This window comes from Macrotis lagotis, chromosome 1 (assembly GCF_037893015.1).
Source record: "Macrotis lagotis isolate mMagLag1 chromosome 1, bilby.v1.9.chrom.fasta, whole genome shotgun sequence".
In the NCBI taxonomy this organism is placed as follows: Eukaryota; Metazoa; Chordata; class Mammalia; order Peramelemorphia; family Peramelidae; genus Macrotis; species Macrotis lagotis.
In genome coordinates, this window is record NC_133658.1 from 519,165,746 (window position 1) to 519,179,186 (window position 13,441).

Here is a 13,441-nt window from a genome sequence, read left to right on the forward strand (position 1 = left end):
ACTAAGTTTGAGTTATCTCTGGGAGATTCCATTTGAAATGTTCAATTGGTGATGCAGAAACTGGAGTTCAAGAGATAGACAGATCCAGCAGTCATCTGTACAGAAATGATAATTGAACCCATGAGAGGGGATGAGGTCACTAGGAAAGAGAAGAGGATCCACGATACAGTTTTAGAATCCCCACTATTAGAGGTTTGATATGGGTGATAAGCTGAGACTGAGGAGTTGGACAGGGAGAAAGAGAACTAGAAGAGAACAGTGGGACAAAAGCCCAGCAAGGAGGGAAGGAAAGGGCTGTTAATCGTGCCAAAGTTAGTAGATAAGTCAAGAAGGATGAGGACTGAGAGAAGATGTGGCAAGAGATCTCTGATAATTAATTCTGAAAAAGCAGTTTCATTTGAGGGATGAGGTCAGAGGTCAGAATACCAAGGGTAGAGAAGTGACAAGTGAGGAAGTGGAGGCAATGAGTATAAATACACTTATTCTGAGAAAGGCTAGAGAGATATGTGATAATTTAAGGGAAAGGTAGGATCTGATGAAGATGTTTTTTTAATGTATAGACCTAGGCATGTGAGAAGTAGAGAAGGAAGAAGCAGGGAGAAGGTGATTGAGGGGAGAGGGCCCTAGGGAAAGCAGGAAGGGCTGGGATCAAGGCTGTGCGCAGAGGGTGTCAGAAGTGAGCCTGGCAAGAAGAAAGGCTTTATTGTCAGAGTGGGGAGAAAAGAAGAAAGTGAAAGATGATGTCAAGGGATTGTGTAATAAAGAGGGGAGAAAGCTCACAGAAAATGACCTTGATTTTTTTCACTAAAGTAAGCTCAGAGTGGGAGGGAGAAGTGTGGGAGTCCTGAGGAGAGAGGAGGGTATGTAATACCTTCTGTGAAGAGTAAGAAAGGGAATCAATTAGAGATGAATAAAAGGATCATCATGTGCAAAAGTGGTTCTGTTCCAGTTGGATAACAGGAATTTAGAGTTTGCCTTGCCAGGAAAGCTGAATGACTTCCTCTAGCTCCCTTAAGCAGGCTGCGAGAGTAGAGGAGGCAGATGGTGGAAGTAATAGGGCTAAGGTTTGGCAAGTGATGGAGATGGCCAGGGCAAGAGGTCAGGGATTCCAGGGTCAATCAGAGCATGGGACCAAAGTAGTAACTCTAGATATGGGCATGAGAAAGGACTGGGGACCACTGGAAGGACCACAGGTCTTGAGGGTCGAGAATTGTTTTAAAGAGGTAAGGCATAGGGAAAAAATATTAGGATTGGCTCTGTTGTGCTTATTTGTTTTAAAGGGAAGTAGGTAACTGTGAGATGCAAGGCTTGACCATTGCTATAAGACTGCAGAACTGGATGGTTATGGAGTTTGTGAAGCCAGAGTGTGGGCAGGAGCTGGGAAAGAAAGGCAGAGGATGAGTCAGATGCTGACCGCTGAAAAAGGAATAAGAATAGGATCAAATAGGCATTTCCAACTCAACACATTCAAAACTGAAAACATTATCTTTCTCTTTAAACTGACCACTCTTACTAAGTTTCTTATTTTTGCCATAGGGTTTATAAGCCTTCTAGTCACAAGCTCAGTTTGAGTTCTTTATTCTCTCCTGTCCCTTTTCTGTGTCCACTCTTCTTATTCAGGGCCTCACCAACTCTAATCTGCAAAATTTTTATAGTCTCCTTAATGGCTTTCTTTTTCTTTATCTTAACTAGTTTCTTGATCTCCTCTCCAAATAACTACCAGGCAATCAAGTCACTCCTCTGTTCAAGAATTTTCAGTAGCTCCTAATTGACTCTAAAATGTACTCTCGTTTGGCAAGAAAGCCTTCCCTAATCTTAATATATTACCACCTCCTAGCTGCCTCTGACCCTTGCCTAGGCGGTGTGTACTGTACACAACATTTCATTTCCTCATCACTGCCTTCAAAGAGCAGGTCAGAATCCATCTCCAAAAGGAAGCCTTTTCTGATCCTCAAGCTGTCTGCCTACCTCTAACTCCCAGGAATTTTGTGGAGTTTAATATGCTTCCATAACTGAATACATACTTGTATTACTAATCTGCAGGTAAATTGTAACTCTCTAACATCTTTCTTTTCCCAATACCCAATACAGTTCTTTAAATGTATTAGTCTTGATAAACGCTTACTGAATTATGTGACCTTGAGAAAATTAAAACACTGCTTCTCCCACATGCAAAATTGAGACAATAGTCACAATACATACTTCACCAGACTCTCATGAACAAAGTGTTTTGTAAACTACAAAGCAGGACATAAACATGAGCCATTATCATTCCCCTTCTTGCCTTTTGACTTAAAAACACACACACACACACACACACACACACGTAAATTAAAACCAGAAAAATGTATGCTAGTATGAATAAAAAGTTTATATTTAGATAACAAAGACAACTTGAAAAATAGTTTAATTTTTTTCTGTAGTTTTAGCAAAAGAGATTTACACAAATTAAAATTGGATTTATGTAAAAGAGTTCTTGAAGAACATTGGCAAGCTGTCCCTTTAGCTCATTCACATCTTTTGGCAACTTGCAATACAGAATCCCTCTCACATTCTCATTTTTTACATTTTAAATTTCCTAATTACTACTTTTTGCTTTCTGTTATTAGATTCTCTTGTGACAATCTTTCCCCTCTAATTTCACAGAGTTCAGGGAGTGGGTGGTAAGTTGAAGAAGGAGTTATTGGTTTGTCCTTATATCAGCATGATCCACTAAGGCAAAGGCTAACATTTTTAGAAGAATCACAATACTCACCATCAAGCAAGTTATTCAGAAAGAAAAGTGATGTCCACCATCTGGCATAACCAATAGGGTTAACTATACAGACATACTAAATCTGACATTTTTTTGTTAGGTTGTGGTAAGAAGGGAAAGCTGACTGAAATAGAGGACTAGATTTCCCTGATATTAATGTTGTGAAAATAGATATAGATTGAAGTACCAGAAACATTAGAACCCCAATTGCTTTTTTATTGGTTTGTATTTCCAACATCTTTCCAAAAATCACGGAAAAATATCCTAACAACTACTTCCCAAGTCCCTTTCCTCACTTCATCCTGCTGTGATTCCACTACATCAATCAACAAAATAATAGTTATTGACGGGAAATTCTTCACAGTCCTCAAGGAAACAAACCTTTTGATTGACTTTAGTGGCAGCCACAGTCATGTTACGCAGATCCTGGGGGTTGCAATCGCTGACATTCATGCAGCAGCTGGGAGGGATCCCATGTTCCACAAAGTATGGGCTAGTACTCCAGTTAGTATAATTCTGAACACCACAGCAGCTTAACTATAAAGAAACAAAAATAAGATCTGAGAAATTATTCACATCATAATCCCCTTGCCTACTCTTCATAGACAGGAAAAGAGAGTGAGGCCAAGAATCACAAAGCAGTCATTTCCTATTTTTTTTCATAATGAGTTAATACCTCTTTCACATCTTCTCCTCTCCAGCTTGAAGCTTATAATAGGGGACCTTCAGCATTTATGCTGATGTTCCCTCAGACATTTTTACTCCCGCAGCTCCTCAATCTCCTCAAAGCCAACAACCTACTATTATCATTCCACCTCAACCATGCATAAGAGTGGTCAGACCCTAGATCTCACTATTACTCAAAGATGTTTCACTTAACAACAACAACAAAAAAAAAAAACCTAAAACATTCTTGGGACTGCTAATCTCCTATAACTCCATTTCTTTCCTAAAGCTTCAGTTCCTTCATCTCTCAGTATTTTCTTAAGTCATTATCCCTGCTCTGATTTCACTTTCCAATCTTGATGCTACAATTAGCAATTCAAGTCCATGCTTTTCTCTATTCTTAAATTTCCTTGCCTCCTAGCATCATTACTGCTTATACCTTATCAAATCCAACCTTACATTACTCCCACCATCTAAATTCTCCACTTCTACTCAAGTGCTGCTGAATGGGACTGGAGGAATCCAAGTAACCAACCTGACCAGGGCCACTATAACTATATGTTGCAAATACCTGAATCCTGACTGTGGAAAGGTGATCCTTTAAATTCCTTCTAATTGATTCTTCATACTGTTCCCCCATAGAGACTCTTTTTACCTCCTATCATTCTTCAATAAAGCTTTAAAATTAAAATTTTCTTTTTTCAAATAATGAAAATCTACTTTCTTCCCTCCCATACCACCCTAGGGAAAAAAAAGAAAGAAAAATAAAATTCTAGTAGTGTATATTATAAAGTAAACAAATTTTGGGATTGATCATGTCCAAACAAATATATATCTCTGAGTCCATCACCTCTCTATCAGGAGAAGTGTAGCATATTTCATTGTGAGTCCTTTGGAATCCTGGTTGATCATGGCACAGACCAACAATTTAAAGTCTTCCAAAGCTTTTCATATTTATAATACAGTTGCTATAAGAATTAGGTGACTTGTCCAGGGTTTTATAGCAAGAGTCTGAAGCTGGATTTGAACTCAGGAACATGAGTCTTTCTGATTTCTAAGCCCAGTGCTCTATCTACTTCCTGAAGGCACAATAGACAGGAGCTAAGTGGGGCAATAGAGACGAGCACCAGCCTTGGAGTCAGGAGTCCTGAGTTCACAGTTGGCCTCATGCTAGCTGTGGGATCTTAGGCAAGTCACTTAGCCCTGATTGCTTCACATTCAGAGCCATCTCCTGAAGGATAGCTGGCCACTGGAGTTGAGGCTGGTGACGTAGCACAGCATTACCTCACTCAAATCCAATTCAAGGGCATATCAGGGCAACACCTCCCTGATTTCATGGTCTTCTTGAGAATTAAGGACAAACATCATTATCATCACCATTGTGATTGTCATTGTATATGCTGTTCTCCTTTTGCTCAATTCACTTTTCATGTTTACTGAAGTCAACTCAAGTTTCTCTAAAACCGTCCCCTTAAACATTTCTTATAGTAAGAAAATTGAAACCATTCACTGTGAGTTTCCTCTTTTCTTCATATCTAAACCCCAGTCTTTCCTCTTTATTTCACTCTCTGATGAGTAAGCTTTGCTCCTTATCAAGACAATCCCCTCTCTATTTTTTTTATTCTTTTTTAAAAAAGTTTTTTCAAGGCAGTGGGGTTAAGTGACATGCCCAAGGTCACACAGCTAGGTAATTATTATGTCTGAGATACATTTGAACTCAGGTCCTCCTGACTCCAGGGCCTGTGCTCTATCCACTGTGTCGCCTAGCTGCCTAGCTGTGTGTGTGTGTGTGTGTATGTGTGTGTGTGTGTGTGTGTATACAGATATAAATATATATACATATATATATATGTATATCCTTGATCTCATTCCTTCCCATCTTCTCTAGCAGACTACCTTTAACATTATATTTCCTCTCTCTAATCTCCAATATCTCCCCTATCAACTGATTCCTTTGATGCTACCATAAATTATGTCCAACTATTCTCAATTCTTAATTCACTTGACCCTCCCAATCCCTCAAACTATCTTATCATTTTATCTCCCTTCCTCAATGGAACTTTTAGTTTGTGGAGTTCTCTACAATCATCACATTCACTTTCAGTCTCTTCTCAACCCATTGACTTCTACTTTCTGATTCATCAACTGAAACTGTTTACTTTAAAATTACCAATTATTTTTTAAATGACAAGTTGATGGTCTTTTTTTGTTCTCATCCTTTTCAATCTATTGCCTCCATTGACTTGCTTAAAGTTCTGAGTTTTTGTAATACTATTTTGCCTTGATTTTCCTCTTACTATTCAATGTTAGCTGTGATTAATGTCAATCTTCTTGCTTGAATCATCACCCAGACTATACCCCTTGACTTTGGGTCCCAAGGCTCCATCCTGGGTGCTTTTTATTCTCTAGATGAATTTAAAAGTTCCGATAGATTTAAATGTCACATTAACTCAGATCATCACTGGATCATTATGGTTAGGCTCAGACTCTTTTGAATTCCAATCCCCACATTACCACTTGACTATTTGGATATATCAATTCTCCAATGGACATAATTCTGCTATTAACAAGGTACATATTCAGGAAGGAAAGTATATGTTTAGTTACAAAGGCAAGTGACCCAGGAGAGATTCACTTTTTCTGTGAAGTTCTTAATATCTGGGTAAATTGTTGAAAGCCAATCTGTAGGAAACTGAACTCAGGAGTAATATTTTATCTCTCTTAATAAAATGATCAAAAATTTTAAAATAGGGAAGACTATAAAATTAATGATGGAAGCATATCACAAACCCCAAATTGCAGCTGACAAATGACTTTGCAGAGAATTTTCTCCTTAGCTGTCTATCTTGCCATTTTAAACTTACACTCTCCTGCACATCATCCACTGCACGGCTCCTCTCATCATTCCCATTGTAATTCTGCATGGCTTCAGTGTATGTCCTAAGGAAAGTGTCCTTGATCTAAGGAAGAAGAGAAGGTAAGCAACATGAGATTATTCCACCAACTTGATAGGTTCAGTCAACATCAACAAGCATTTATTAAGTGATTACTATATCTTAGGCACTGTGCTAAGTGCTGAGGACATTAAGCAAAAGCAAATTCATGTTAACATATTAATTTTCATTTTAAAATAACCTCTTGGGAAAATTGCCATTGAATCACTGATCATGGGAGTTAAAAGTTCAGGACACACAATTCTTAAAGCTCAAGGGGTATTCTGAGATTACTCAGTCCAATCCCCTCCTTTTTACAGTTAGAACCTAAGACCTAGAGACATTCCTTAAAGTCTTTTATATCCAAATTTCTTTTTTGTTTTTTTTTCCATTTTTTTAAAACAAGAATGAAGCTTGACTTTGCTTCATGAATTACATTAGGTATATAAATGTCTGGGTTGGTTGGTTGTTGTCTTTAGTTCTCAAAGAGGACTAAAATGACTCCACTATGATAAAATCAAGTTATAGTGTGTTTGACTGTGACTGATCACACCAACATGATCTCGGAATTCTCTATCACAGGTCAGGCACAAATAGGCCAAGTGAACAAATAGGGTGATTCCTACATTTGTGCATCTCACATTTCTTTTGAGCTACTTCAATTCTGCTTTGTTCATGGAGCACAGCACCTTCTCTGATGATGGCACATCATGCTGGATGGTCCTGTGCCAGTGTCTTAGACTGACATTAAAAATGAATAAAATGGGCCCAGAATTAAACAGACAGAGGGAAGCAGACTGGATTATCTTCAGAAATTTGAAAAGCACCTTTAAATATTCCAAGCTTCTTCTAGAAACAAAAGTCCATCTTTTTCGGCTTTTTATAGCATTACTGTACGGCTCTGAGACATGGATAACAATCTTTTAAGAATTGAAGGTGAATAAAAGAGAGTGAAGAGGTTCTGAGGAAAGAGGCAGCAAGCAGTTTGCAATGCATAAAAGGTATAACTTTAGAGAAGAGGAGAAATAAAAAAAATGCTATTGAGGAAATGTATAGAAAGAGAGAATGATGCTGATGACCTAGATAAGGGGAAAGATAGCAGGTGGACAGTCCTATTATCTTTGTGATAGTGGGAGGTGAGGAAGACTTACATTACATTGGGTGGAACTCTGTAGCAAACTCAAGGGAGATCATGAAAAAGAAGTCTTACAGAATAGACAGTCAAGGACAGGTTGCAATTTGTATCACTAGAAGGGATACCCAAAAGTGATGAAATGTACATTTATTTAAGCAGTTAAAAAGCAAGACTTAAGGGAGAATAGTGGTGAATATAGTGAATTAACTGAAGAAAATACTCTATTACTGAAACAGTACCTCTTATTACCTGCCTAGGATTACTAGAGTCATGTTTCTGTAATTTATATGTTAAAAAGGTATTTAATGAAGTGAAAGCAAAGGACTGTCAGAAATGGGACAGTATTTAGGAAAGGGAGAATTTATGATTGAAAAAGTGAACCAAAGTGAAGGGAATACCACATTTTAAATCAGGGACTAGTTAGTTTCTCCTGCACTAGTTTCCATGGTTTTACTTACTCTCACTCAAAGTAGAACTCTAAAGAACAGGGCATTTTTAGGGGATATTAAAACCAGCTGTAGAAATTGCCACTGCTTCTCAGAAAGAAAAAAAAAAAGAAGACTGCCAGACTTCATTGACCAAGAAAAAAATAGGCAAAGGTTTTCCTTTAATCCCCCTCATTGAATTTTTGATAGTTTAATTTATGAATTTTCAAATTGTAAACACACCTATCTATATGTATTCTGTTACTTCTGGAAAGATATGATATTTATAATATATAAAGAAATTATTTTGGCTTGGTTTTATAGATTTGAAAATTCTTCCTCTGTTATGTGTGTATATGTGTATATACAGATATACACATATGTACATTAATAAATATGGTGTTGGGATTCAGCCAATTCACACTGGTTTGGCAGAACCAATATCTAATTTTATATTGAGTTCAGTGAACTGGTTAATTTTTTTGAATCCCACCACAGCATAATACACACATACATACATACACACACACAAATATGCCTAAGTGGGCATGTTAACTGAAAGAGCTATATTTAAAGCCATATTTATTCTATATTACAAACTTTTATATTTTATAATACTTATAAACTTTATATACTCATAAACTTTTATAATACACATTTCTTTTCTTTGTCCAAAAGGGATCCCAACATCTCCCAAATATTTACTTCTATGTCAAGTCATTACTGATGGTTCTACTGGTTTAGAATGGTGTTCAATGGGTCTACAGTTTGAGCTATTACTATGTGATCTGTATGTGTATTTGTATACCTAGCTTAAATTCTTTTACTAGGTTAGCTTTATGTTAATGGAAGGGAATATTAATTTAATTCCTCTTTTTCTAATCATAAAGTTTTGAGATTATTCCAATTGTAAAAAAAAATAAGAACAACATAGGATTAACAATCATTGGTGTGAACAATGCAGATGGATCAATCTGAAATTATAAACTTTTCTATCTCCAAGAGAACTCTTTCTTTGACATTTTAATAGGGCTAAAGAAGGACCATTCATGATAAGTACATAAAGACTACTTGAGAGTAAATATCTGATAATTAAAGCTCTGAACTTTGGTCAAAACTCTATTTGACATCATAATTTTCAGCCCATGAAGCAACTAGAAAACTACCACCATTCAATGTAAGTAAATCAAACTCAGCATTTTGTATGTGCTGCACACATTTTAAAAGGTTTCAATGAATCTTCTCTTCCAAAAATGGTGTGACTCTTCTACCCTGATTTGTATGCACTTACCTCATGGCGAAACACAAAACCTGAGATGCCAGCCACCAGCTCAGCCAAGAACACCAGGGACAAGAACATGGCATACTGGGGGGGGGGGAAGGGACAAGGTCAAATGTGAAGAATTAAATTCAAAACACTTTTAGGAAGAAAGATTTAGAACCAGAAGCAGGGCAATAAATATATCATAAGTAATATAAAACAAAACCAAAAACTTTTATAATATCCATTTCTCTTCTGTGCCCAAAAGGGAATGTAACCTCCTCCAAATATTTGTTTCTATGTAAAATTAGAGCTGATAATTCCACAGGTTTAGAATAGTGTTGAATGGGGGCAGCTAGGTGGCGTAGTGGATAAAACTCCAGCCTTGGAGTCAGGAGTACCCGGGTTCAAATCTGGTCTCAGACACTTAATAATTACCTAGCTTTGTGGCCATGGGCAAGGCACTTCACCCCATTTGTCTTGCAAAAATCTAAAAAAACAACTTTTTAGAATAGTGTTGAATGTTTCTACAGTTTGAGCCATCACTATATGATCTATATGTATATTTGTTTGTATACCCAGCTTAAATTCTTTTACTAGGATAACTTTGTATATGTTAATGGCAGGAAATATTAATTTAATTCTTTTTCTAAACATAAAATTTTGGGATTATCTCAACTGAAAAAAAATAACAACATAGGTTAACAATCATTGGAGAGAACAATGAAAATGGACCAATCTAAATATAACTCATTCCCAATTCAACTCTTCTAAACATTTACACAGAGCAATGATTTCCTATCTCCAAGAGACAAATGCACATCCTTAACATTGTGAATAGATCCTAGATCTTAGGCAATGAGCTCTTGAAAGTATTACCTCAAGTGCTGGTTATCAAACACTTCTGAAAGTGTTCTGAAAAACTTCTCTGTAAGTAGTGTCCACAAGCCTTTTACCAGGAGTCAAACAACCTTCCATTTATGACTTTGGAGTTCATATAAAAGAGGAAAGGTTAGTACTTATCTTGGAAATTCTATCATTTCACATAGTACTATTTGTCTTCTCAGTGAAGGAAGTAGAAACTTTAATACCTTGGCTATTAAAAATATCCTGTATTAGATACAGATAGAAGTTGAAGTGCTATGGGAGGATACTATCCTACCCTCCCATAAGCTTCTTTTCCTCTCAGCAAGCTAGTCTGCTGTTGACCAATGAATTACTGGTGTATTTATTTATGGTGATACAATCATCAAAGTATTACAGTTACTCCATTCAGACCAACAGAAGTTCTTCTGATGATACTGTCAGCACTGGCAATATAACCTTACCTAATGAAAACATAAATACAATGTTGGGGGTATATTCCACTATTAAAAAAAATTTCTCCTTCGAGTAACAGAATAAAGATCTTAAAGAGTTCTTAGAAATCATCTAAAGGGTTCTTAGAAATCATCTAATCTATCTCCTGTCATATTTTTTTTTAGGTTTTTGCAAGGCAAGTGTGGTTAAGTGGCTTGCCCAAGGCCACACAGCTAGGTAATTATTAAGTGTCTGAGACCAGATTTGAACCCGGGTACTCCTGACTCCAAGGCCGGTGCTTTATCCACTACGCCACCTAGCCGCCCCTCCTGTCATTTTAAAGAAAAGAATTAAAACCTAGATTGATGCATGACTTGTTCAAGGATACAAGCAGTGATGGGACTTGAACCCAAGTTCTAATGGTTAGTAAAAATTTCTCTTTCCTGTTCCAAAGGGAACTTCTCCCAAATAATAACTTACTTTTATCTCAAGTCATAGCTTATATTCTTACAGGTTTGGAGTAGTGTTCAGTGGTACTACAGTTTGGGCAGGGGTCCCATGGTCATTTCACAGATTTATATGTATTTATATCAGGTTTAAATTCTTTTATTAGATCAGTTATCATTGTTTTGAAAAGAGTAATTTCTCTCCTCCCTTGTTCTCCTTGGCTAAAGTCATCCCTGAGGTCTGGTTCACAATAGTTGGTTTATTTTGGGCACTAGTATAAGTGTATGCACATGTGGAAGACAGAGAGCAATGATGTATACCTTGGTTCCTGATCCCAACTCTGCATATTTTACTACTAGTGGGAAAATAAGGAAGGTTAATAAGGAGGTCCTATTGTTCATCCCTCTGGTAGAGGCTGACAATAAAGAGATCAGTTCTCAAGGTGGTTTCTTCACTGTGAATTAGTCACAGACCAAGTTCTGACACCAGGTAATATTGAGTCATTACCTTCAGGGTTAAGCTAAACCAAGCACGGTGAGGCTGAAAAACTTGCTACTTCACCCATTCATTGAGTGACAATTTAACATTAAATGGAAATCCTGACCTCATTTCAGTTATAAAAACTATTATAATAATTCTCAAAAATGAAAAGTATTATGAAAGGCACTTTAAGCACAAAACGTACACAAATGGCTGGTCAAGCACTAATAATCCCAGCAGCATCCCAATCCCAAAGTCTAGCTTGCTTTCTACTTGCTAGTATTTGTTGGTTCTTATCCTTTGTTATTGAAGAGGACCAAAACAACATCACCATGTTACAGATAAGTTACTGACTGTGGCTAATCAGAGGAGCTTGGCTCCAACACAGGATGGGCACAAATAGTCCATGTGAACATTTGGGGTGGGAATGTAAATAGAGGGTAAAAGGATAAATATACTTTGAACATTGTCCTGGCACTGGTATCTTATGACTGCAACAGAAATGAAGCAACTCAGGTGAGCCAAAGGCAGATGAGTCTGGAGCCTCAGAAGCTTAACACTGAGTATGTTTATTATTCTGCCTCTTCTCTTTCACTAATTTCTCCAAATATAGGGTTGGTGTGAAGGATTAATACAATGGCTTTTTTTCTAGGCCTGGAGAAAGCACCTGCCATGGTGCAAACTTTAGCTGAGTTGTGCTCCATGGCACACAGCTGGATCTCCATGGCTTGTGGTGAGACAGTGTGGATTAGAAAGGAGGGTGAACACCAAGGGAGCCACAGCTGAGATGAGAAAACTGATTTCCCAAAAGGAAAAAATGAAATCATTCCAAATGGAAGGCTGCTGGTCATGCTCCTGAGCTGCTCAGTGAATATGTGTAATGTGGCTGAAGGGAGTTTCCAGTGCAGAACATAAAACTGGTATTGGGACCTTTTGTCATGAGATTATAAAGGGTATCTTTACATTTCTGAGCAACAGCTTTTGCCAGCCAGCCTCACAGAGTGGACCCACTGTTGTTTTAGCACTCTTCTTTGTGTTAACTAATTTTGGCTAAAACTGAATTTCCACTTTGCTTTTAGTAGGGAATAATGGTTAAATGAGTATTTGGATGTTGAGGCCTTTCTTGCCCAAAGAATCACCATTCCTTCTGTATGCTTTTTAAAACTGCATAAGCAATTACAGTATACACTCACCAATTTTAACATCCATGGGCTTCCACGACATGTGGCAAAGCATCCAAACAGGCCAAAGACCACAATGGTTGTGCCAGTCCCAATGAGCACATAGGGGGCATTGGTGGAGTTCTCTGCAATAAGAGAAATGTATGTGCCCAAAGTGAGCTTGCCCCAGACTCCAACTGCCAGAAGAATAACACCAGTGATCTGAAAGAGAGGGGAGGAATAAAGGGCAAAGCATCTAATTAAAAAGAGTAGTCAGGATAAATAGAAAGCCACACATTTTTGGTATTTCAGTCTTAATGGCTCTGAAAAAAAAAATCCAGAATCTGCATGTCACAATGTGCTATGGGTCTTATAACAAATAATCCTTATACACTGGAATGCCAAACCATGACATATGAAATGGTTGATGATTATCTGATTTGCTTATATATTCAGAGAGGTATTTCAGTTCTCAGTTTTGCAAAACATATGTAGAAATTACCAACCAAAATCTTCTCTCTCCAAGCACCTTTTCATGTTGGATATTACATAATGACATATATTTTCAACCCTACAATGCTGATAACTTTTGTAACTTACTATGAGGCTTTGGGCACGGCTGCTAGATGGCACAGTGGTTAGAATACTATGCCTAAAGTCAGAAAGTTGAAATCTGGTCTCTGACACTGACTACCTTTGTGATCCTGGGCAAGTCACTTGACTTTGTCTGTCTCAGTTTCATGAATTGTAAAAGGAACCAGAAAAGGAAACAGTAAACTACTCCAAGTATTTCTGTCAAGAAAATGTCATGAAAAGGTCACAAAGAGTGATATTACTGAAAACCAGCTGAACAAGAGGTCTTAGGTAAGTCATTTAACTT

The 13,441-nt window shown here is 37.4% G+C and overlaps 1 protein-coding gene across 1 annotated transcript in view; it reads right to left on the minus strand.

The window, feature by feature from the left end:
* The window catches only part of TSPAN7 (tetraspanin 7), a 119,138-nt gene that overhangs the window by 16,726 nt on the left and 88,971 nt on the right, over window positions 1–13,441 (minus strand). The window contains exons 2-5 of the mRNA XM_074214182.1: window positions 12,595–12,783; window positions 9,206–9,280; window positions 6,286–6,381; window positions 3,137–3,292 (exon numbers count right to left, since the gene is read on the minus strand). Of these exons, the coding sequence (XP_074070283.1) occupies window positions 3,137–3,292; window positions 6,286–6,381; window positions 9,206–9,280; window positions 12,595–12,783 (516 nt within the window). The remainder of the gene's footprint in view (window positions 1–3,136; window positions 3,293–6,285; window positions 6,382–9,205; window positions 9,281–12,594; window positions 12,784–13,441) is intronic.